This window comes from Lissotriton helveticus, chromosome 3_2, assembly GCF_964261635.1.
Source record: "Lissotriton helveticus chromosome 3_2, aLisHel1.1, whole genome shotgun sequence".
NCBI classification, from domain to species: Eukaryota; Metazoa; Chordata; class Amphibia; order Caudata; family Salamandridae; genus Lissotriton; species Lissotriton helveticus.
This window is the reverse complement of record NC_136062.1, coordinates 198,961,415-198,987,671: the sequence shown is the minus strand read 5'-3', so window position 1 is coordinate 198,987,671 and position 26,257 is coordinate 198,961,415. Positions and strand designations below refer to the sequence as shown.

The 26,257-nt window shown below is 45.6% G+C and overlaps 1 protein-coding gene across 2 annotated transcripts in view; it reads right to left on the bottom strand.

Annotated features, from left to right (window-relative positions):
- CD276 (CD276 molecule) overlaps nucleotides 1–26,257 on the bottom strand; it is a 239,585-nt gene that overhangs the window by 7,136 nt on the left and 206,192 nt on the right. For both annotated transcript variants that reach the window (XM_078685061.1, XM_078685060.1), the window contains one exon: nucleotides 16,808–16,843. In XM_078685061.1, coding sequence (XP_078541187.1) covers nucleotides 16,808–16,843 — 36 coding nt within the window. The remainder of the gene's footprint in view (nucleotides 1–16,807; nucleotides 16,844–26,257) is intronic.

The following is a 26,257-nucleotide window of genomic DNA, read 5'->3' as shown; positions in this document are numbered from 1 at the left end:
CATGAATCTAGTACTTGGGAGGCACAGGTGGGGATATTGAGTGCGACAAAGAATAATCATTCTCTGAGACTACACGAGCACGAAGAGCTTGTTCACGTGGTTGTGAGGAAATGTATTAACTGGAGGTACGGACCACAATTATATGCAGCGACTCACTGGAGCGATCATTTGAGCCATGTATGGACATGAAATTATCTTTAAAAAAAGCACCCATCCCGTCTTGACTTTGCCAAAGTCACCTGTTAGAACCAGTAACAGACAGCCCACCTCATGTAATATTCCTTCAATTCAGGTGTTCTCTAATTGCTGTCCTGAAGAAGACTCCAGGTGATTAACTGTCACACAGATGTTTTGGGATTGAAATGTCAATGAAAGATCTGCCTGGCTGGCATATAAAGAATTGGACATATGGAATGAACCAGCTCCAAAACTTTTGTAAATGACGAGAGTGGACAGATCACACAAACACTTTTTCTTATATATACGCTTGTACATTCATGTGCATTTTATTTCAACTCGAGCACCTTCTGCATTGCACACGGGGCACAATATCAGGCTATGTTGTCTCTCTAGTGAAAATAGCTAATCTATATATTGTGCTCAATTAAATGACTACTCTGCATTTTGTGTTTATCTGCTGTATATTGCCTCTGGGCAGAGGAGAGGAAGGAGATGCTGTTATGGACTCTAATAAACCGGTGATTAGGAAGAAATAATAATCAGATAGAACCATTGTTGCAGCATCTAACTAACTCACTTGTCAGCCGAGTATTAACTTTGGTAACGCATTACTGATAGTTTAAGGTATTGGCGTTGCGAATAACAATGCGACGCCTATAGCTCATACTTTCAGTAATGCGAGAACTAGCGCATTGCAAATGCTTGCATAGTGAGCCATGAACCAGTATTTTATGTCTCGGTGCAGTACTGCAAGCTGCTCCTAGGGGTCCCTAGTGAGCCAGGCACCAGCATTGTATGTCTCGGTGCAGAACCGCAAGCTGCTCCTAGAGGTCCCTAGTGAGCAAGGCACCAGTACTGCAGGTCTAGGTGCAGTACCGCAAGCTTCTCATAGAGGTCCCTAGTGAGCAAGGCACCAGCACTGAGGACCTCTTTTGGTCACATGTTACTGCACCCTGCAGAAGATATGGTAAATCCACCCTACCCATAATGCATTGCATGCAAGACAGTACTAGAAGTAAATTGAAATAGCTATGTCCATATATAAAATTAGTAGCTTTGAAATGTGAATTAATACATTAATTACGAATTAGGTTGTACTCTGTGTGGAGCTGATGAAAGGAAATTTATAGATGGTCTCTTAAATGTGAGATGTGCTCGTGAGTGAAGTAACCACAGCCAGCCTAGCTTAGGACCAAGTGTGAGTCTTGCCTGATGCCTTTTAAGAAAATAGTGCCTTGAGGCTGCAATGAAAACCTAGGGAGACATGTAACAGGGGCTGTCCTCGTGGGAGGTTACAAGAAGAGACAAGGTGGTACTAACAAGGGACTACTAAGCCTATTGACCAATGAAAAGCCGCCATTTACAAAGGACAGGGACAGGAGCCAATTAAAAAGATGGTTGAAAGTGGGCGGAGCTTTATGCCCATATCCAGCACACAGCATGTCTCGAAGAGACAGTGCAAACGCTGCCTGGCCGAGACCTAAAAAGGGTGAGGGACAGCGCAAGCGCTGCCTAGCTGAGACTTAAACAGGGTGTTTATAAAATTAACAACTGAAAGGAGTGGAAAGCAAGCAGGCAAACACATGCAATTCTTGACAGTGTTTCCTTAATCTGAAGCACCGTATCTGACAGGCCGAAAAAAGATTGCACAATTAAACAGGCTTTTGTGTACAACTCATTATGTTGTTTTCACAAAATCCTTGGCATTGGAACGCCACTTTCGCAGCATTGTTGCTGAACATGAAACTAGCATTTGGGAGGCATGGTTGGGGAAATTGAGTGAGACAAAAAATGCGTTATATGGCAGCATACTAAGACTAAACAGGTTGTTATGCTTCCTTTCAGTCTGAGAGCACTGATTCTGTGCCACAGGTGAAGAAGTGAGTTCAACTAGTGAATGTAGGTATTGTTCCATGCATGTTCGACTTACTCTCTCCTGCCTGTCTCATCAACAGGTAGCCTCGGACAGAGTTTAAGTACTGAAGACTTCTTACTAAGGGCTACATAAAACCTGGTATCTGCAGTAGGTGATACTACCTTGTGCACTATTACTATTCTGGCTTGTGCATCTCAAAATGGGGGATAACCTCTAACTGTGCTTACTGTGTTCACTGGTTCCAAAATGGACAAACTCGGACAGCGCACAATTTTACTTTAAAATTTTCACCAGATTTTAGCAGCGCAGGATGTGTGGTATTTGCAAAAAAGAAAAAAGGTATAGATCCTAAACTGGCAGTAATCTCCAATTACACACGATTAGGATTTTGTTCAGCTCTACGAAAGAGGACTTGAAAGTAAATAAATAATTAAAAGACACCCGTGAGCAACTTGTCCTTATCTTTGGTATTCCTGCCTTCTCTTTAAAAATGTAGTAACACTTTAAAATAAAGCGAGCACCTAGTAGACAAAGTGATTTAGTCTCTCAGTAGTCTATGGAAACATAAGGGCCATCATTAAAACTCAAGTCAACTGAGCTGCACCACTCAGGGTATCCCACATGGCCACAAAATATATCTATGATATTGCTATAGATCAGTGAAAAGTGACTGAAGCAGCCATAAGCCGTACAGAGTGACCACAGACGCTCTGTCGAATAGAGGCTCCTTGAACAAAGTAGCTTTTTAAAATGCATGAGTCTATCAAATGAGCACTGGAAATACAGCTGCCTAAGCCAGATCCCCCAACAAGCGACAGAGTCTAGGGAAAGGGCTTGTCTCGTTTGTACAATCAGTGTAGAATGTCATCACTCTTCTGACATGCCAGCTCTGCAGACAGAACCCTTTTACTGAAGGATGATGTCTATGAAAGGAGGCAGCAAGAGCATCTCGTGATTGAGACGGAACGAGGAAGAAATGTTGTGGTGAAATATCGACCATTGTCACAAAGGAATCAGTTCTGATGCTAAAAGAAAATCAGGGGACAACAACAGTTTTGCTGACTTCCTGTGCCACCATCATGCGACAGGATGAGAAAGCATCTTCAGACAGGAAGTAAATCACTCTGTGACCAATGACTGAACGGGTATGTGTGTAAAATGAACCTGCCCATGAGAATAGCTCCACGACGTCACTGCAGCTGGCATTATATTTAGATTTGTATTGGTGGCATCATTTGATATTAGTTCTAAACCATAGCTTCATGCAACCACAACGGAAAATAGCGCAGGTCACAAGTTTATTATTTATCCACATAGTTTTTGATATAGCACAACCAACTGGCCCCTTTCGTGGTGACAGGGCGCCAAAGAAGGCAAGCGAAAGACAGATTAATTAATCCTAGAGGCATATGTACAAAACCTTTATTACGGTCGCAAACTGCAATAAAGGTTTTTAAAATCTACAAAAGATGAATTTTGGTAACAGGTTACCGAATCGCAATTTGGTCATTTGGTTGGGACGCGTTTAGGGCGTCCCTTAATAGTAACCAATTGCAGTGGTATATATGAATATTTTATGACCGAATTACGTTTGCAAAGCATTCATATTTTAGCGACACCTCGGAGGAAGTGGTATTTATTCGCAAATGGAAGGGGTTATGTAGATTCAAATATTTCTTTAGTTCAGGCAGTGGTCCAAAGCACCAATGCCTGCTCTTAAAAAATATTAGACTAACGTTTTATTTTTTTAAGCGCATCCCATTTTCCTTTAAAGAAAATGGGCTGCATTAAAAACAATTACTTTATTAAAAAGCTGTCACAGACATGGTGCCACCATAATCTGTGATGGATGCTAATCCCAGTGGGTCGCAAACTGCAACCTACCTCATTAATATTCATGAGGTAGGTCGATTTGTGACCTACTAGGCATAGCTAAATGAAACTCAAAGAATTTCATAAATTAGGGATAGCAATTTCCTAATTGCGATTTATAGAGAATGGCAATTAGCAAAATGCGATCCCTAAAATCTGTACACATTAGTTATTTAACAGTATTTACAGACTATCAATGAGACCGTTTTTCTGAGCAATGCTGAATGTTAAACAGCAGACTATTAGGTTAGATACATACACTTTAATAAAGCAGACAACTAAGGTGTGTCTACATGCATTTTTATTGCATCTTATCGTTGACAATTTTGAGAGTAATAGTGGGGGAAGTATATTCCATTTTGATAGGCTCTGCATTTCAATCATCATGTTGTTGAGGTGCCATAAGAAAAAGTAACTTGCCTTCAGTAATGCTCTTTCTGGTGGATACTCTATCTACATGTAGAATTCACATACCTGTTCAATACGCCCAGACACCAGACTAGAACTGGAAACGTATCATAGCTCTCCTACATCAGCAGGGGGTGCTGGCTCTATTTTGGCACTGGAAACAACATTGGACTGATGTCACCAGAGCCATATAGCATCCACCCTGGTGCTCTCATATAAGTTCCATTTTTTATGAGACTTTTGCCGTAGCCTCCAAACCACAAACAAAAAGTTGTGGGAGAGGCAGGAAAAGCATAGGCAAATATCCCCGACCAATTCATCTACAGTGCACTGCCCTTGGACCATGGGTGCAAGAACCTCAATGAGAAGCTTGGGTATTTTCTGCGGTGGTAAAGAGGTCTACCAGCGAGAACCACCACTGTTGGAAGTATGGGAGGTGGGCTTGCAGGTGAAGTTCCCACTCAGGGACTTCTAGCCACATCCTGCTGAGGAGGCTGGCAAAGTCGTTGTCCACTCCCTGGAGGTACTCTGCCAACAGGTGGATCTTGTGGTGGAGGGACCACCGTCAAATGCTCTGAGTGCGCTGAGAGAACTGGGGACGTAGAGTACCGCTCTCTCTTAGAAGGTAGGTCATGGCTATCATGTTGTCCGTCCGGATAAGGACAACCTTGTAGGTTACGTGGGGCAGAAAAGCCTTCAGCGCCAGATGGACAGCTAGCAGCTCCAAGCAGTTGATGTGGAGACCCTGATGTCTGGGTTCCCATTGATCTTAGACAGTCAGATCTAGTAAGGGCACCCCACACCCTGTGAGGGAGGAGTCTGTTGTGATGGTCACCTGGGGAACTGGGTTGAGAAAATGCAGTCTCTGCAACACGTTGTTGGTGTTCCACCGCTGCAGACAGGAAGGAGTGAGGCGGACGATCAACACTAGATTGTCCCAATGACCCTCTGCTTGAGACCATTGGTGCGTTAAGCCCTCCTGTAACGGATGCATGTGTAACCTGCCATGGGGGGGGTTATAGCAATGCAAGAGGCCATCAAGCCAAGAAGGGGCATGACTGCCCTGACCATGACCAGTCGATCAGGTTGAAAGAGAGGAACTAGTGCCTGAAATAACGGTACCGAAGCAGGATTTGGGTAGGCCTTGCTGATTTCGCAGTTTGAGTATTGCCCCTAGCGAGGGTTGGAAGTGGGATCTGGTTGTGTTAATCATATATCCGAGCTCATACAAAAGGTTTATTGTGACCTGTGTGTGTCTATGACATTGTTGCGGAGTGGCACTCGTGATCAGCCAGTCATACAAGTAGGGGATGATGTGAATGCCCTGTCTGCGCAGGTGAGCGGCCACCACTGCGAGACACTTGGTGAACACAAAGGGAAGCACCTTGAACTGGTAATGTTTTGTTGTTGACACAAACCTGAGATAGCAGTGATGCGCCCCTTGGATTGGTATGTGGCAGTAGGCGTCTGAGAGGTCGCGAGCAAACATGAAGTCTCCTTGATGTAGTAGTGGAATAATATCCTGAAGAGTGACCATCTGAAAGTGCTGTGATAGGATGTATTTGTTGAGGGACCAGAGATCTAGAGTAGGTCAGAGGGAGCCGTCATTCTTGGGGATCAGGAAGTAAAGCAAGTAGACTCCTGTGCCCAGCAGATAGTATGGGACGAGTTCTATGACCCCTTTGAGGAGGAGCACCGTTACTACTTCCCTGAGCAGACATTGTTATTCTGGGGAGTCTGTATTTGCAGAGTGGTATGGTGGGAGGCACGGAAGTCAGCTTCAGACACTAACCATGTTAGATAATATCTAACACCCACTGGTCGGAGGTGACGTTCCACGACGTGGGGAAGAATTTTTGCAGACACCCCATGACAGGTGTTGTGTGATCAAAGGGGAAAACAGGCAAGTCAGGGCTTAGTGGTGGTGGTGGCACTCTTGGGGGAGCCACATTTCCCTCTACTTTTAGTATTATTGCCTCAGTAGAACCCTCTAAAGAAGCCTCTAAGGGAGGGCTGCTCTGCCTGTGAGCTCTGAAGAGCTGTGGAGGCTTTGGGAAAGTTGTTCTTCATGCCTGCACTATACGGTGTGCAGCGAAAGGACCCACAAGGCACCCAAATCCTTTGCTGTACCCTTTTTTAATTATTTTCCAGCATTTGGTCAACCTGAGGCCCGAACTGGTGTTGTCTATTGAATGCCATGTTGAGCAGGTGTTGCTGAACATCTGGTTTAAAGCTGGAGATACAGAGCCTGTGTCAACGAATGAGCACACATGAGTGATACCTTCGGCGGCGTTTTCTGCAGCGTCAAGGGCACACCGAATGGTTGTGTAGGAGATAAATTTGCCTTTGGATACTATCTCATGCCCTCTTTTTTGTGCTTATCTGGGAGATCTTGAAGGAGGTTCTCCATTTCGTCCTAGTGAGCACGGTCATAGTCGGAGAGCAAACCAATTGAATTGCCAATGCGCCAATGATTAGGTGACTGCGCCTCAACTCTTACCTGTAGCATCAATTCGTTTACTCTCCTTATCTGGTGAAGTTGTGTCACCAGAGCCCTGATAGTACCACCAGAGAGTCAGGGGGTAATTGTCTCCGAACGTAGACAGGGTCTGTAGGGGATGTCTTGTACCACTCAAAGTGAATACTCTGACTTTGACTGGGCCCTGAAAGATGTCAGCCCATGCCCTTGAGCATCCACAAGTATTGGGTAGAGCGGCGGGTAGTGAAGGGGGCTTGAAAAGGAAATCCTATTATATGGTGTCAACATGCATATTGACTGGTACAAGGATGCCCTGGCTACCAGCTCATGGTAAGAACTGGAGTTTTCAGGAGGGGAGGGGAGGGGTGCGCTGGGTACAAGTCAGGATCAGTGTACCCTGTAGGGTTCAGGTCACATGATTTTAAGGCATCACCATGAGGGGGTGAATCTTGAGTATCCTCCACGTGTTTCCCTTGTATCTGACTGCAGTGACCCCTGAGATGGGGTCAGGTAGTGAGTCAGGCTGAGATGGAGATCGTTGTGGTCTTTGTGGAGAAAGGAGGGTGTCTGGCACAGGGCTGATGGCCTTGACCAACATCTTCCTGTGTTTTGCAGGAATAGGGATTTGAAGGCTTCCTCAAAACTCAGCTGGTGTTTCGGGACTTGTGGAACAGTCTCCTGTGGGCGAGCGAGGATCCAGCCGTGGGCTTCAGAGTCGCCGCTGGAGTCTTCGGGGTTGGCACTGATTTCGATGCCAAGGGTTTCGGCCAGGTCAGCACTGAGACTGGAGCAGATGGCACCGACTTTGGTTTCTTCTGCGGGTCCAAAGCAGCTGGATGTCCCTTTGCGAAGGGCTGCTCGAGATGCAAGCAGTGTCGAGGGGGATGATGAGGGGGAGCCATACTCACAACCACTTATGCCGGCAAAATGTCTTTGATCTACAGGTCAGATCCAGAGCTTGAGTTGGGTGAGAAAGCCTCATCATCAGGGGCTGACGGCTGTGCATGTTGATTCCCCTCAAAGTTCTGGGTGCTGAAGTTGTTGTAGTGTCGTATCCATTCTTACATGACATTTCGAGACGAGCCCTGCGGTTGCAGAGAGTTTTCTTCTACCGGAATAAGCGGCAGGTTTTGTAGGTGGCCTTGTCATGGTCAGGCGAGATTACAGACCTGATGGAGATCGATCCAGGGGTACTTCATGTGGCAATGTATCTGAAGAGTGTCCGTTCCACCCCTGTCGAGGTATTCTTGAGAAGGAGGAGGCGATGAGACAGGGGAGGCTCCAAAGGGTGAGATCCCATGTGGGGCCGAGGACGACTGAAGAGTCACTTGAGACAAAGATCCGAGATGGTAGTAGAAGGAAAGCAAGCGTAAACAATACCCACAGAGGGAGTGGAAACTGGGAAGGCTGAGAAGAGCACCGCAGCGGTGTTGATTCAGAGCATGAGAACACAAGGCCGAAACCAAGAAAACGATGCCCATGTGCATTACCAACAAGAGTCTTCGCAGCAATACCTCGTAACTCAAAAGTCTTCTTAGAAGAAAAATAACTTGCACACATCCAGGCTCTACATTAGATGGCAAGAGTATGCACATCATATGTATTTACTGCCTCACATACCTCAAACAGTGCATTACCAAAGGTAAGTATAAGTAACATTGTCTTCTGATGGATAATTCTAACTGCAGATTCCTCATCTTAAAACAGATACCAAAGTAGTACCACTCAAACTGGAGGGTCTCTCCAGAGGGCTCAGACAAAAAAGCCCGGCAGGACTGAGTGGGCGTAATGCTCTTCTGCCAAGCCTGGCTGTCAAGACAGTTGTACTTTGAGAACGTATGTATTGACGCCCACGTCACAGCCTGTCAGATATCAAGGATATGCACGTCATGTGGCAATGCAGTGGCAGCAGCCTCTGCCCTGGTGGAATCGGCTCTCAAACTTTATGGCAGCAGCTCCTTGGTCATTGCATAGCAGAGCGTAATGCTTAAGACTATCCATCTAGAGAGTGTCCTTATCTGCGCAACCCTTCAATTGTTTAGTCTACGAGAACATCGCATAAAGATGATTGTCCGCACAGTGATCTTTTCGGTACGATCAATATATAAGCTTAAAATCCTGTTTGGGTGCAACCAATGAAGCCTCTCCTCTATCGAGGGGTGAGGGCACGCAAAGAATGCTGGCAGGATGGATTGCTCAACGTGCAAAGGACTTTAGGCAAAAAGGCCACCCAAATCCTCAGCACCAGTTTGTGTGGGGAAAAAAGATGGTGTAGGGCGGTTGTAACAACTATGTCTTAAGGTCACTCTTGTGAAGAGCTGAAGTAATCGCAATAAGAAGGACAGTCTTTGAAGTCAACAGATACTGCGAGAAGTTATGCATTTGTTCAAAGGTTGTACCATATGATCGAGACTAAAATATGGTTGCACTGTGGCATCACTAAGGGTCTGGGAGGAAATTTGTGTTAAACCTTTAAAAACCTCATCACAACAAGTGGTGTAAACACGGACTGTGGCTCCACCAAACACAGAATGGCCCAAAGGTCTGACAAATAACTTTTAATAATGCCCACTGCAAGGCCTTGCTGTGCCAAAGACAAAAATTAACAAAATAAGCTTGGCTAGGACATTGGTCTATATTAGCAGAAACCACACCAGGTCACAAATCTGTCCCACCGTCTGGCACAAATGTACTATGCGGAAGGGTATCTGGCGGTGAGGATGACCTACACCACTTCAAGGGGCAGATCAAAAGCAGTCAACTGCCACCACTCAGTCTCCATGCATAGAAGTGTAGATTGCGCAGATTCAGGTGGAGGACCCTACCCTGCTGCTGTGACAGAAGATCTTCTGAATGTGGTAGTGTTATTGAAAGGCAGATGCTCATGACCAGAAGTTCTGGGCCCCACACACCCCTGACGCCATCTGGAACCGCTAGGATGACTTGGGCCAGTCATTCCTGATCTTTTTCAGAACTTGGTGAAGGTGGGGCAGTGTTATGCAGGAGTACAGGAGTCCCATGTTTCATTCTAGAATGCATCACCTAGCGAGTGTTCTGGGGAAACTCCAATGCGCAAAACTGTTGACACTGCATGTTCTAGGTGGTGGTGAACAGATATAGCCACGGTTCCCCCCCACCGCAGAAGATGCCCTTCACCACCTCGGAACGTAGGCACTATTTTTGATCTTCCAATATGCCACCTGCTTAACTTCTTCGCTCTGGCATTCAACAATGATCCCCCCCAGGTGGTTTTCTGTCGGGACCTTATGACTGTGTGTGTGGCTGCTTTTCATTGGCCTCCCCTATTGGGGTGCGCTCTATTGAAAGGACTGCCCAAAGTACGCACATGGACTGCTCTGAGCGAGTACTCAGCATATGGAGCTTGAATGTTAGATCATTGGTCAAGCACCATCAGTCCCTACGGGACATGATAGATAAGGACTCTCCTGACATCATTTTTCTCACCGAGACTTGGTTGCAGGACGCCGACACTGCCATAATAAATCTGGCGTTTCCCTCCACCTATACGGTGTTCACTTTGAACCGCACGTCTAGGGGAGGTGGCATAGCCATGGCGACTAAATCCTGCTTTCCGGTGGATTGGAAAGCTCTTGATCTGCCGATGTGCGAGAGCGCCTCTTTTAAGGTTACTGTCAGTCATCAATTTACTCTCAGCGGCTTGCTTATTTTTCGCCCACCAGGGAATGACACTGCCTTCAAGGTCGCCCTTGCTGATGTGGTTAGCTTGCTTGCTCCTAGATGCGCTAATTTTAACATCGTAGGTGATCTCAATATACATCTTGATCAGACGTCATCTTTACCCATCAGCTCCTTGTTAGCGGACCTTGAAGCTATGCAATTGATCCAACTAGTTACCTCCCCCACCCACATAGGAGGTCATATACTCGATCCCTTCTTCACCACCTTGGTTCGGGCTAGGACATCTGACCCGATGGTGGTAGGATGGACTGACCATCTGTTGGTTAAAGTGTCATGCCCCTTAGATGACCCACAATTTAAACCTGTGGACAGACTGATCCTTAAAAGAAACTGGCGTAAACTCAAACTGGAGGAGTTTGTTAAGATATTGGAGGCACAGCCCTTGGGTACTCTGCCGAATGTGGGACAGGGATACGAGCAGTTTTGTAACTGGGTCCTGACTGCCCTCGATTCTCTTATACCTATGCGCTGGTCGAAATGCCACGTCAAAACGCGCAGCCCATGGTATAATGAGGCCCTTGCCGAGCTTAAGAGATCATGCCGGCAAGCTGAGAGGGCCTGGAGGAAATCCTTTGACTCCACGTTAAAATCGGTTTATTTTGCCCAGCTTAAAACCTATCATAGAGCTATCTGCCAAACCCGGGCCGCATATTACGCCTCTGAGTTTTCCAACAGCCCTAACCCATCCAAACTAATTTTTAAGGTGCTCAAAGATTTGATGGGGAAACGGGCAACCTCGCTGCAAATCTGCACGGACTCTCATTGTGAAAGTCTGGCTTCCTTTTTCGTGGAGAAGGTGCAGGCAATCTATCGAGGATTTATACCATCTGTACTCGAGGATGAACCTAGTGACGTGAAGGTTTCGGTTTCCGAAACTCTGTCCTCCTTGCCTGTCATGTCTGTTGAGGTTTTTGACACTCTGAGCCTCAAAATTAAATCTGGTTCTCCCTTAGATCCGTTGAAGCCGGAGCTTATGGCTCTTCTCCCGCCCCTCTGCCGCGAGCCCATACGGGACTTGATTAATCTTTCGCTCAGCGAGGGCGTGGTTCCTTCCTCCTGGAAGCAAGCAGTGGTCAGCCCCATTTTGAAGAAGCCCAGCCTTGACCCCCTGCTTCCTGAGAACTATCGGCCCATCTCTCTCCTGCCTTGGACCGCCAAGGTCACTGAGGCACACGTGAACTCCATCTTGTCTGCCCATCTCTCTCGTAATAATATCCTTGACGAGAGTCAGAATGGTTTTCGCGCACAACACAGCACTGAAACTGCTCTGCTCTTTATGACCGAGCACTTGCGTTCAGTGCTGGATGCGGGGCAGACAGCGGCGCTCCTCTTGTTAGACCTGAGCGCCGCGTTCGACACGGTGTCTCATGACATTCTGATGCAGCGCCTAGAGGAAGTGGGCATTGAGGGGAAGGCTCTTCAATGGTTCCGCTCTTTCCTTTCGGACCGGTTTTTCAAAGTGGCCATTCCACCTGGTCAGTCCTCTTTCCATCCTTTGGGACTGGGAGTCCCTCAGGGCTCTGCGTTGAGCCCCACTTTGTTCAACCTGTATGTGAAACCGCTGGCTGCTGTCGTCAGACAATGTGGCTTAACCATGACATCGTACGCCGACGACACGCAGCTGGCGGTGACACTTAGTGGGGACCCTGAGGTGACGGCGCCCAGATTCCGTGCAGGACTAATAGCTGTGGCAAACTGGATGCGCAGTAATTGCTTACAGCTAAATGCTAAGAAAACCGAGGTCCTGATTCTAGGGAAGCAGGCGGAACTTTGGGGAGATCAGTGGTGGCCTCCCGAGTTGGGGGTGTCCCCCGTCCCAGCGGCCGAAGTTAAGAACCTGGGGGTCTGGCTAGATTCTAGCCTTTCTTTTACCAGCCACACAAAGAAGATTGCAGCCACCTGTTATGGTATTCTGCGAGGACTGCGTCCAGTCCTCAAATTCTTCGACCCTCCTACTCGGCAACTGGTGGTCCAGGCCTCCATCCTCTCTCGGCTGGACTACGGGAGTGCACTGCTGCTTGGAGTAAATCAGGCTGAGGCTACTAGGCTACAGAGGGTGCAGAATGCCGCTGCGCGGGCCATTGTTGGCCTCCCGAGACGCTGTTCTGTCTCTGCAGTCCTGACATCCCTTCACTGGCTGCCAGTCAGACAGAGAATCAAATTCAAGGCTCTCTGTCTGACATTTAAGATCCTGAAACTCTCGTCGCCTCCTGCCCTTGTGGGCCTTGTTTCTCTCTATGTCCCCACGCGGTCTCTCAGGTCTGAATCTCTTCTTCTGGCGATTAAGCCTAGGTTCAGACTGAGTAGGATGGGAGGTCGCTCCTTTTGTGTTTTAGCGGCTGGATTATGGAACTCCCTCCCTGTCCATGTTCGTGCCCTAAATAGCCTGACTCTCTTTAGACACGCTATAAAAACCCACCTGTTTGCCTCCACTGACTGATTCCCTCTTTTCTCAGCATCGATCTGTTGTGTTGTGGTTCTTGAACAGGCGCCAGGACGCCCCTTTGCTGGGGCAGCTGTGCGCCTAATAAAAGTTATTAACATAACATAACATAACAACGTTTGCGATCGGGAACATTTTCTGATGGTCCGACAACTCGAAAGGAGCAGGCCACCTGGCACAGGACCCTGCTTTCTGCAATACCATATGGTGGTGGTGTCCATGAGAACCTGGACTAGGCACCCCTAGATGGATGGCTGAATGGAATTTAGAGCTAAAAGAATGACCAACAACAGATTGATATGGAGCAAGCTTCTGACAGAGACCAGAGTCCTCTGATCTCTACCTCTTCGACCACGCAGTAACGCATCCATCACTACCATCTTCTCCGGGTGAGGAAGGAAGCAAGGCCTGCTGCTAGACCACTTAAGTTTGAGCAGCCACCACAACAGATCATGAACTGCTTCCTCTGAAATCTAGATGCCATCTAATAGATTTCTTTGATGATAGTCCCACTGGAACTTCAGAATTCACTGCACAGCCCGCATGTGCCACCTGCCATTACTGGCAAGGAGGTTGAAAGAGGCTAAGCAGGGAAGAAGCCTCATAGCCGCTATCTCCAAGATCCAGGACTGAGGCTGAAAGATCAGGATCAGAGCCAAAATGACAGGGACTAGTAGCAGCAGAGTGAAGGCCCTGATCTTCTGTCCTTTCGTAGGGCGATTAAAACCTTCCTTTTTTAAATAAAAATCTGTCTGGATTGCTTTAGCTGTTGTGTTTCTGTGGTTGTCGCGTGGTACCTTGCCGTGCGCCGGGACGCCCCTTAGCTGGGGCAGCTGTGCGCAGTACAAATCCACGTAACATAACATAACATAACAAATTACACTGTATACACCATAGCTCTAACGAATGCATATCTCTGCAAAAGAGTCAGGTGTGACTTCAGCTGATTGATCATGAACCCTAAGAATGTAAGGAAGTTTGAGTTATCCGGAGATGGTCTACGACTGTTGGGAGCCTGCCTTTAACATCCAGTTGTCCAGATAGGGTATCCCCGACCTCTGAGGGTGGGCAGCAACCACAGCCATTACTTTTGTGAACACCTGAGGGGGCAGGTGAGGTCAAAGGGGGGCACAGCAGACAAAGTGCTCTTGGTCTACCTTCAACTGCAGGTAACATCTGTGAGACTGCAGGAATGGAATATGAACAAATAAATCCTGCAGATCCAAGGACATCAGACAGTCCCCAGAGTCCAGAAAAGAAGGAAGCATCATGCTCTTTTTAAATGTGTCCTTTCCTTCTGCAGGTAGGTATTCGGAGGTCAATTGTCCAAAACAGGTCAGAGACACCCCTCCCCCATCTTTTTTTTAGCACAAAGTGAGTAACAACCCTCTCCTCTTTCAGAGTCTGGAACCCTCTCAATAGCATCTTTGGAGAGTAATGCTTACACAGCTTGCAACAGAGTGACAGGCAATCCTTTGAATGTCGCTCTATTGGGGGGAAAGATCTGGAGTGGCAAAAAGAAAGGGTAGGGCATAGCCATGCTGAACGATTTGTAGGACCAAACTGTCAGACATGGTGGATCGCAATCCTGGACGAATGTTCTGAATCATGCCCGCACTGGATGGTTGTGTACCAGCAAACTAAAGCAGCTTGGTGGCTGTTGCTGCAGTGGAAGGGGACTGGGAGGACCGGTGGCGCTACTGACCAGGGCATTGCCTGACATACCCATGTCCACTGCCTCATAATGACTGTGGTAACTTCTACTGTGGTTAGGAAGACTGTTGTTGCTTATATGCCAGCCCCCAAGAGTAGCCTCTGAATTTTCTGATCTGGTGCAGGAACTGGTTGGCAGGGGGCCAACAGAACCAGAGGGCATGCCATGGTTGTATTCTCTTTAAAGCGCTCCAAGGCACAATCTGCTTTTTCATTGGAAAAGGTGATATCGCAAAGGGCATCCCCAGAAAATCCTGTGCAATACAACCACGTGTCAGCAGAGCATAACATTGCCCTTCCCAGAAATTGAGTATCTTTCCCAGCACAAATCACATACTTGGCCTCATCTTGTCCGTCACGAATTGTCTGAACCATAGAAGCTGTAGAGTCTCCCTGTACCACCAGCAAGATTTCGCTGCCTATGTCCCAGAGAGAATGTGTGTGGGGACTCAATAAATAAACAGCATTTACCAATCTCAGTGTAGGCTAGCAGAAGAGAACATACATTTTCCAAATCCCTAGGTCTTCTCCAACTCCTTATCAGGAGGAGTTGTGGGAATGAATTGTGGTGTATGTTGCTGGTTAAAGCCTGGATCAACAGGTTCCCCGGAGAGGGATGTTTAGTGAGAAAATCAGGATCACCAGGAGCTGGCCTGTGATGCCTGGCCACCTGCCTATTAAATGGTAGGCAGGAAAAGAGCTTTGACCAAGGGCCCATCAAGGTATCAGTGGGAGCCAGATTATAGAGGAGCAAAGGCTCACATGTGGCAGACCAAGGCTGCAAAACGTCCGTAAGAACATTTCTTTTGGTCTTGACTGATGGCAGCTGCAAATCCAGGACCTCGGCTCCCTGTCGGACCACTATTTCACATTATGCATTTTCTTCCATTTGTGGTCCTAGCGGCGAGTTAAATCTTAATTCAGGGGAGGTGTCAAGCTCATTAGCCTCTAGAATGTCCATGTAGAGGTTATCATCTGCATAGTGAGGATGGAGTAAGTCATCCCCCTCTCCACCATCATGGTCTCCCTTTAAGGGTGCACCTTATTCAGAGTATGAGGCAAAAGATGTATTGAGCCTCTGTTGGCGCAACCTCCCCATAGAGGAACCGGTTCAGAGTCGGGCTGTATGACAATCAGTTTCACTTTGGTAATCTTGTAATGCAACATCGGGTCGAAGTTGGTTCAGTGTCAGACATTTGATCCTCTTTTATGGCTGGTGGCATCAGTACTGGCCTCAACAAGATAAGGCTCAGCACAAGTCTTGGTGGCAGAGTCAATATCTCCCTCGAGTCTTCTCGCTGGGCAAAAAGTGGTGGGATGAGATTGTGTCGCACTACGCTTTTTTGTATTTTAACTTTGATTTGGACATATCAGAGGACTTCAACCACAAAGTAGACCTCTTGCTGGAACAGCCACTGCAGCAAGATAGAATGCACACTTGCAAAATTTCACCTATAATACCCAACTTTTCTGTAAAGTTTTCAGGTCATCAGTGGTGTGCTCAATTACGATCAGGTTTTAAATAGTTCTCCGAGGTTGTGCTTTAACAAATCATTTCCTCTAAAAAACCACATGTATATTTCACTGTTAACAGTTCACCTATACTGTTTGATAAGATGTATGTACTCCGTGAGATAACAATGTAGATCGTTTTTTTCTGCACGGTTTGCTCACCTTTTTTGTTTAGGGCCAATATGTCCTTCAAGAAACCATTACTGGCTTTCTCTTTCTTAGATTACACATTACATTTTTAGCGTATTTAAGGCTGCCCTTTGCTTACTGTAATTGGGAGAATGAACTTTAGGGTAGGATCTGCTCTTTTCTACATAATTTACTGTTAGGCAACTCCTAAAGCTGGCACTGGGTCACTATCACCATATTTCCATGGCCATAATGGTGTTAAAGACCCTTAATAAAGAAGCACAATAGATTGCCTACACCCGACCCTTGCCTCAAAATAAAAGGCATAAAAAATGGAGTGCAAGATAGAATTAGTTAATCTAACATTCTTGGATCAATTCACCTCTCTCATCCATATGAGATCTAGCATCCAGGTTAGTTGGATCAGATGAAACAATTCTTGCTTGCTGGAAAAAAAAGGCAAAATCAACATTACCTGATTTTGAATTCGAGTCTTTCAGGGGTTGCATGGCTAGGGGAAGAAAGAGAAAAAATTGGATAGTTAGAGATGGGGAAAACGGGTTGTCTGTATCAGTAACCACTACAGCATCCTTCTAGGCTTGCCTCCCCTCTTGCGATCCACATACATGACACTCAAAGCTAAAACCATCCTATAGAGCAACTTTCACAATGCTAGGCTCCCCACCTCTGCTTCCAGACTCTTTTCAACAAGCATCTTCAGTTTTCAAGCCATTATTTCATTTAGCTCCTTCAGAATACTCATCGATCCCATCACCGCCCTAGCTGCTCTCATTATCCTTGACACACCTTACAGTCCTAGTAGACCCTCCCATTCCTAGTCCTTTACAGTTCAGACAAGCAGTCGACTTGCAACCCGAACTCCTCACCACAGTTTTAGCGGCTCCTCATAGATCTCACCTCATTGCCCTAACCAACAACCACATGTGGAGCCATCTACGAAACCCAAGTTTCTCCTTACAGCCCGACCTATCCACTCCAGCCATCTCTACCCAGCATGTTCTAAGTCACTATTCTACTCCCAGTCCTGGCTTGTAGCCACATTAATCACAATCCACTCTCCTCCCAAACAGTCAAAATATCACCCCACAAAACGTACTCACTACTTTGAGTCCTGCTCTCACACAGAGTCCATCTCAGGCCCAAAAGCCCCATCAGGCACACATCATGAGGTACCATCCCAAAATCCCCAACCATCCAACCCCTATTCCACATAGATCAAGAACCCTTTACCAGTCTCAGCGCCCTCGCCTTCAAGGCCTCCCTTTCTCACCGCTTCTTTTGCTTGCAGTAAACGTCATCCTTTGCACACTCCTACGTTTCCTTGCAGCCTATATTTCTAAACTCACAGAATAAGAGCCACTGACTCGCAATTTAATTCAGGCCCAAGATCCTATATCACACTCAGCCCAATGTCCTTTTTCTGGATTCCTCTTCACGTAAAACTCACTCATAATCCCAATGTACACTTCTCATGGGACATGCTCAATCACTTCACTGACATCAAAACGCATCACAATCCTGGACCCCACAACTGATAGCTCATACTGCCTTAGAACAATGCCAGGCCTTCTAAGTGCTTCTGCTCTACTCAACATCTCTCCCTACCTCAGAGTCCCAGCTTCAAGCCCTTGCTTAAGGGGATCACACTCTTGGGTGGATTAGCTCGCAGCCCTATTATCTGACAGGCCCCTCTCCCTCCAAATTCTCATGTTCAATCTATGAAATCCCAGTCCCATGTCTTACAATTCTAGGCCCCAGCACCCTTTGCTGTCAGACCATCTTAGCAGCAGACCCCACGGTTCTCCCGGTGAAGCTCCATCCTCACTTACAGATCTTCGACCTCGGAGCTGACAAGTACAAGACAAGTATTCAAAGAGTCAATTGGTCCTAAAATATACAACATGGTCAGGTATTGAAATGCAATTTTTTTGTGGGGAAAAATGCTGGTCTTCTTTGCTATCCGGCAGAACTGTCCCTAATCACAGTCTTTGGCGTGAACCTACCTCAAGGACTGCTTTCACTCACAACCTGCCTGGCTTTATCGTTTTTAACAAAAAGCACATCACCAGTGCCACACTAGCATTGGGTCCAGCTAAGCGAGGTGCCTGTAAGTAATATCAAAGATGGCACAGCCTCCTTGACAAGCTGATGTAACGGAGTAAATCCTTGTAAAGATCTTTAGCACTGAAATAGGTTTTGTGCAGTTAGTGAAATTGTCCTTGCTGAAAATAGTGAATGAGTCAACTAAAGGTTATGGACATTCTTGTGACCACTTTTCTCATGCTTGCTCAGTATTTGCACCCGTCGCATTTTGTAAGTAAAATAAATAATGTATTTGATTCATTAATTAAAAGTATTACAAAAGGAAGGAGAATGAATTCCATAGAAAACTCAAATAAAATTACATTCATATGCACTCTGTCCATATTGAAAAGCCCAGGCCGTGTATAGGAGATGGTAATTATATGTTGTCAGTGTTTTACAAATGATACACACATTACAAACATGCATTAAAAATATTTATCTTGAATACGCTACTCGTTTTCATTATATGTGACATGACGTCTTCATGTGAATGTGCCTTAATTGTGGATAATCAAGATGGCCACTACCTGCACGGTTTAGCTTTGGGGTTGCGCGTGCATGGCCTCCTTACAAAACTGGGCCTCTTCAAGTGAAGTACACCGTGCTTTATTAAGTAAAGTGCGTCGTGCTTTAATAAGCAAAGTGCGTCGTGCTTTAATAAGCAAAGTGCGTCGTGCTTCTGCCAGGCAACTCTGATGCCAAGTACTTCTTCCCTGGATATACCCCGGCCTTGTTGTTTGCTAAGGGAGAACGCTGCAGCGTGCGTTTACGAAGATCAAGTGATTGAGTGATATTCCATGATTTAATAAAGCTTAAACTGATAAAAGTCTTTAGGTGACAGCAATACATTTCCCAAATCTTGACAACTCTGCTGGGGTCACAGGGGAGAAGAGTAGCCCTTTTCTTTCCTGCATGTACGCACCCCATTGGGTAGAAATACTGATTTTATTAAAGCACGTCGTAGATTTAAAAGAGCAGAGCAGATGCATCATAGATTATCCAAGGTTTTCTTCTTCATGTGAGTGTGCACAGGCGGACATTGGCTTGAGACTTCCACCCTCCATTGTGTTCTTTAATTGAGAGTACCATGAGCCTTGTGTAGAGGATATGCTTGAGCACTGTCCTCACTGGGGCGCCATTGAGATATGGCTGGATGGGAGTTTTCCCGTAGGATTTAGTTATGTACTTGATGTTACAGTTACCGTCTACTGCTTTGATGTCTTCCTGTCTGTAGAAAAGCATAATTTTATTGTTTTCTAGGACTGTCTTTAGTGTTGCACACTGGACTGGAGCGTGCTCCCAATTGTCCCAGGCCAGATCAATTTTGTACGTGCTTCAGTCAGGTAGTCTGTCCTAGGGTTCTTTCCAGCTGTGAATAGGCCCTTCAGTACCTCTTTTATAGTGTTTGGAGCAAAGTGAGTTTTCTGTGATAGTACTCAATGAAGGCGGACATTTTTTTCAGGTTTTGTTTTTCAGGTCAAACTCCAGACGCACTAATGAGTTTCGGGTGTATGAAGGTAGTTGAAATATTCGCTGGTAGGGGCAGCATTGTACCTTATCCATGCTTGGTGCTTAAGTTCCAGGGAGGGTGTGTTGACCCTAACTAGCAGTTAGAAGAAGTTAATTACCCTCTGTATTGCCTTGGTGGAGGGACTAGACCGGTTAGTGTGCAGTTTGCATACAGCATGTGTTATTGCCTTCCCTTTCTCCTCCATGTGGGTTATGTGCAATTTTGGCTTTCCGTTAGCTGCTACCATACACCCAGGAAGTTTTACTTAAGGGCGCTCTGTATGTGCAAATTTCCTAGTCTCCATTGATGCTTGTACGTTTTGCTATATCACCTGAATATGTTTTGGAACAGTTCACAACAAGTTTGTTTTTGGTACTGTATAAATGCAATGCATCCATTGCTTTCTGCATCCCCGCCTTAGTGTGATCCATTAGGATCATATTTTTCGTGTACTGCATTACAAATAGGCCAGACTGACAGATTTTAGGAATTATCATGGACGCTGCTTTTAAAAACTGGCCAAGATCGGCGGTAAACAATTTAAAAAGCATAGATGCCATGACACAGCCTTGTTTTAAGCCTTGGGTCGTAATAACATTTGTAGTGGCCATGTTGTGCGCGAGCTTGAGTCTCACCCAGGTTTGGGAGTAAAGCGTGATGACTCCATAAAGCAGTCTTTGTGCTATTCCTCATTTATATAATCTGTTCCAAAGTATATGTCGGTCCACACCATCGAATGCAGCGGTGTAATCGACAAAGCATGCCAAAAGTAGAAGATTTTTGGGCTGATATGCCTGCTCTGCCAGGCATATCCCTGTGATAATTATATCGCTTGTAGGGTGCGTGTCAGTTAGCTCTTCTACGGTATGCAGTAGTTCTCCCATCTTCTCTGACCTTGGCACATCTTTACAGTTGAAATACACATTTTTTAGAGGCATTGATAGAGGATGACCATTCAATCTTAAGCCACCCACGAACGCGGCCTGGGCCAGCTATGTGATAAGTATGATCTTTTCAATTGAGGTAGATAACGCCAAGCTTGCATAAATAGATAATCCTCTGGAGGGTCTGCCAAAGAGGTTGGTCTTCATGGCTGGGTAGTGGAGTTCTGCAAACCAGGTGTAAGGAGCGGGGTTGTAGTCTAGGTTTCCTGCTGGCATAGCAAGCCTCCTCTCTGAAGCAAAGCTAATGCCTCACTGCATGCATTTGGACTCCTTCCTGAGTCCAAATGCATGTCACTATATAGCCTTTATGGTGGGTGGTTTTAACCTGTTTGTTCTCTGAGGGCTAGGAATATCTCTAATTCCTCGCCATCAAGCTAGAAGGTAACCAGGCCTGAAAATCCGCTTGGTGTGAGTCTGGCATGCCAGCTGTAATTCTTTGCTTTTGCGTTGACCTATTTAGGTTTAAGTAACACAAGATTGTCAAGTTGCTAGGTTTGTAGTTAACTGATGCTGTGGTTGTTCCACTTACTTTACACCCCTCCTTGCTGAGATGGCTGTACACTGGTTTGTTTCATTAGTATGTGCGTGTACCTTTCTTGTTTGAGTGTCTGGACCAAGCTATCCCAGTTAGCAGACTGTGCCTTCTCCACCAGTATTTTCTGGGCTTGTTCACTGTGTTTACAAGTGACTACAATGGACTCTGGATAAAATTCAACTTATATTCCTGAATTGAATTCATAATATGTCGCCAGATGTGCACTGTGACGCGTTTCAGGATTTGCAGCATGTTTAACGTATTTCGCATATTAACATTGCCATGTGATGTATATTCGGGCATGAATACTGTTACATTGTTTACAGATTGATGGTTTTAATGTCTCTGGGGTGGGCTTTAATGTCTCTGGGGCGGGCTTGGGCCTTTGTTCGCTTGGGCTATGGCTATTTCAGTTCGGTACATCAACGTGGGCACCCAAGAAACTGTTGGCCCTTTGAGGGTTATTAGGAGTTTGCTGTGTCCTATCCGCTTTGATTTCTGTTATTCTTGATGTTGGGCATTGCCTGTTCAAGCTTGGGGAGGGATCAGTTCCCATTCCAGGTGCCTCCTGAATTAAGGAGGGTTCCTCGCAGTGGCACTCGGCATGGGGAAGGGGGGGGGTGGATTCATTTTAAATAAAAACGTACCTTTGGCGGTCCGGTATTGCGTCGTCCGTCCTCACAGGAAGCACTTTTTTAATTTTAAAATGTTAATGTCAATGGGCTGAAGAAGGTTAGCTAATGGATGGAAAACATTCTGTATATGAATTCCACATACTTGCAGTATTATTTCTGCAGATTATTTTTTTGTTAAAAATGTATATGAGAAAAAACGGATGGATGTATTCAACTTCCCCTCAAATTGTGTTATGGCAAAGAAGCCCAAGTACTTTTTCTGTTTAAATTGTGCAGGGATGTTTTTTCTTTTATTAAATTTAAATTTCGAGCCACATGTCCACACAAATCAAGCTGAGTTTCGCAAGGGGCGATCATGTGGCCTAGTGACTGTAGCTGCGGACTACGAAACACGGGGAACCAGATTTAAATCCCAGGGTCAGCACCTTGTGAATTCAACAAATCTCCCTTTGTCTGAAAAAAAGTATAACGTAGTCTGAAGTGTTGAGTTGTGCTTGTCTGTCCTCAATCCGAGTTCGCACTAGGTAAAAGTGACAAAAATAAAATACGGATTCTGCCTGTCAGCCCTGCTCTGATCTCATTTGATATAAACTAAGGAAAAGGCATTAAGATTTGATGTCAGAAAGAGATACCCATCTAATCGCGTTGACTGAAATGCACAGTGTGATATGGAAGAACCTGGGTCGCATCTGGCTTCCCTGCTTGCCCAAAGCATGTGTTCATAGACAAAAGCTTTATTTCATCGAACTATCTTTTTGCCAAATGTGTGCTTTAAATGCACTATTTGCTTTCTTTCTTTTTTTTCAACATGTTCTCAGGGTGGGAACCAACCTTTTTTAAAAACCTTACTTTAGATCGTGTATTACACAGCTGGCTTCCAGCCATGCCAGTCGTGGATGTGGGTGCATCCACCGGAGGAATAGGGGGGAAATGGGTGTGCCTCCTACGGAAAATCTTCGGCACCTGCACTTATTATTTTACAAATTAAGCCCTGTATTTAGCATTCCAAGGAAATTTAACTTGCGGCCTCTATTTATATTTTAGAAATCCAGAACAGACTGCAGGCCCCTTTGACCTAAGAAGTGTGGAATCCCTTGTCTGTTTTCTCTCTTATCCTATTCCCTTTCTACACTAGACATCATACCTTAGTGTCTGCGGTCACTGGTGGTGATGGTGAGTGGTGGAAAACAACATCCTTTCTACTGGATCTTTGAAATAAGGTTAGTGCACCTGCACCATTTGAGTATCACAGCGAGAATTGACTCAGATAGGAGCCCTGCCTTGATCTCTGCATCAGCACACAACGTAGTGCCCTGAATCAGTCAATGTACCCGTTTACCCCCGTTTACCCCAGGACAGTCTTTGCTTCTATCAGAGAGAACTTTTCGGTCAGACCTAAGTGCATAGGACACGAGACTGTGCAAGGATGTGTAATGTAATGACGCGGTAAAATAGGATACGATTTGTACAAGGAGTCCTGGAAGGAACTCTGGGGAGGGGTGTGACAAGAGTGGAAGAAATCCGCACAAGACCAGAGATCTTAGCTCCCTTCATTCCCAGGGTGATTAAATCACTCAGACGTGGCTTTAAAGTTGAATTCCAATACTTCTATGTCTGGGAAAAATAGGATGACATTTACCAGAATGAAAAATAAAAAAAACAATTCAATCTTGCTTAACATGAGGCAGACTGAGTGCTGTGCTAGGCATGACAGAAGCACGGAAGCTACAGCAAACCCTGGAGCTGAAGGGAGAGCAAGGCACTGTAGGGAAAGCAAACAACTAGGGGGGTGGGGTGGGTAGGCTACTGCGCGACCAGTGCATGGCGTGTACAGGAGTTGTGGAGAGCCAAGGTGGAGCGGAAGCAAGACGATCAGGCAAGGATCCAAGAATTGGAATGAAGCCAGGATCAGCCGGAAGTAGAGGGCAGCTGCAGCCAGTAGGACAGATGAGAGGGTGACCCGGAAGCAAGAGGGACAGCAGGGCGCTGAATAGAAAGCCATTATCTGAAGGGGGGCTAATAACTGCAGGGAGGGCAGAGGGGTCAGGAGTTGCCACACAGTGCGAGAATCGAGCAACAAGCCAAGGTAGTGGCGTAACCAAACTTGAGGGGGCCTCCCTTCAATGTGCATGGCCTCCTTCCGGACTTACTCGGGAGCTCGCAGGCCAGTGCACTGTGCCGAAGGGGGGCCCTGCCCCTCCCCCACCTTGTTACGCCACTGAGGCAAGCTCAAACTCCTTTTTATTTGGTTCACCTGTAATGTTCTCATGTACCAGTTCTTGTTATGTTGAAGTAATCCACAGAAACGATAATTATCAACAGATGATTTAATTCATGAAATATAGAAATAACTCCACCCGATGCGCGATGCTTCCGTTCACCCCTAGATCCCAACGGAGAGTGAACGTCCGTTAGGTTCATCTGGCTGGACGGTTGCATCGCACGAGGGTGTTACATCAAATGTAAACATAACACGTGACCATAATACTCATGGTCACACATTTAAAACATAACACATTTCGCGTGAACTATTCGTGTGATACACTGCGCGAATAGCACGCTCCATTTAAAGTGACCACTACATCACCTTCCCCCTTTCAATAATCAAAAGTAACAAAACAAAGAAAATAAATTATAGTCAACATCAACTCAATATCTTACGAAATCGTTGAATTTCCTAGGTTCTTTGATAACCCTTCCACGGGAAGAGATTGCCTGTGAAGAAAAATTATTCCTTGAATTGGAAACCGAAGGTAAAACATGGCTGGTAGATGGTTGTATATGATCATTAATACAATTGTTGGCACCAACTGGGTCATTCAACCAATGACACCAATCCAGATTTTCAACAGGTTCTTTCTTGAATTTTTTTATTATGTCAGCTTGGTGTGGTGAAACTTTAACTAAATGATGTTTGTTCCACCAACCTTTATTATCTACAAAGGCCGCGCCCTTGCTGACCTTGAGTACCCTTAAAGGGCGAAGAAATTTCGACTCTCCTTTCTTACCTTTTACAGGATTCTTGATTAAAACCCAGTCACCAGTGGAAATATCCACTGGTGGAATGTTAGACTTAGGTCTAAATTTCTCTTTCATAAGCTTTTGGTTATCGATCACCTTTTTTCGAACGGCATCTACATCGATACCCTTACCACCAGATAACTTTTCAAGCCATGATGGAAACAATTTGGAATGTGAATCTCTGTTTCTTAATAAAACAAAAGGAGAAACTCCTGTAGTGCAATGTGGGGAGGTATTGTAATGCCAAACTTTGTTTTTAACGAACTGAATAGTATTTGCCCCACAAGCCAACGCAGTTTGCACACCCTCTTTAATCACCTTATTTCCCCTCTCTACCAAACCATTAGAAGATGGAGAATACAAGGCGACTTTAAGTTGCTTAATATCTAGGCTACTGAGAAATTCTTTCATTTTATCAGACACAAAATGCGTCCCGTTGTCACTAACCAGAACTTTGGGTGCCCCTTCAATGTCAAAAATCCTTTTCAGAAATGAGATAGTTGATTGAATCAGAATCAGGTGACTCGACGAAATCGTGGTACATCCACTTCGAATAATAATCTACCAATAAAATGACATATTTGCATTCTTGATCAAGAACTGAATAAGGTCCTGAAAAATCTATACCGACTTTTTCCCAAGCAGTACGTGGAAATTCGGTAGGAGACAATGGAACTTTTGTAGTATGCCAATGTTTATCAGACACTAAGCATTCAGGGCATGAATCAATTAATCCTTTGACCTGTGCATCTAAAGAGGGCCACCAATAATGTTCCTTAATCCTCATAATAGTCTTAGTGATCCCTAAATGGCCTCTATGCGCTTCATTAATGATTAAAGGTCTTAGTTTAAAAGGGGGTACAAATTTGTCACCTCTACGGACAATGTTGTTCTCCCCTGAAAGTTCGTCAGCTACCTGCGAAAACCTACGTAACTCCCCTTCCAGGTTCCTAGGTTCAGGCCAATTGTGTGTTGAGTGATGTATAACTTTTAAAAGCACTGGATCCCCATCGCATGCTTCTTTCCAACCAACTTCGGATAAAATTGGAGTCAAACTCCCGACAGCATCCACTAGAGTGACACATTCAATATCTTCTTGAGAAATATCCTCATCATCATCATTGACCATAGACAGTCTGGAAAGGCAGTCCGCTCTAAAATTTCTCCCTCCACT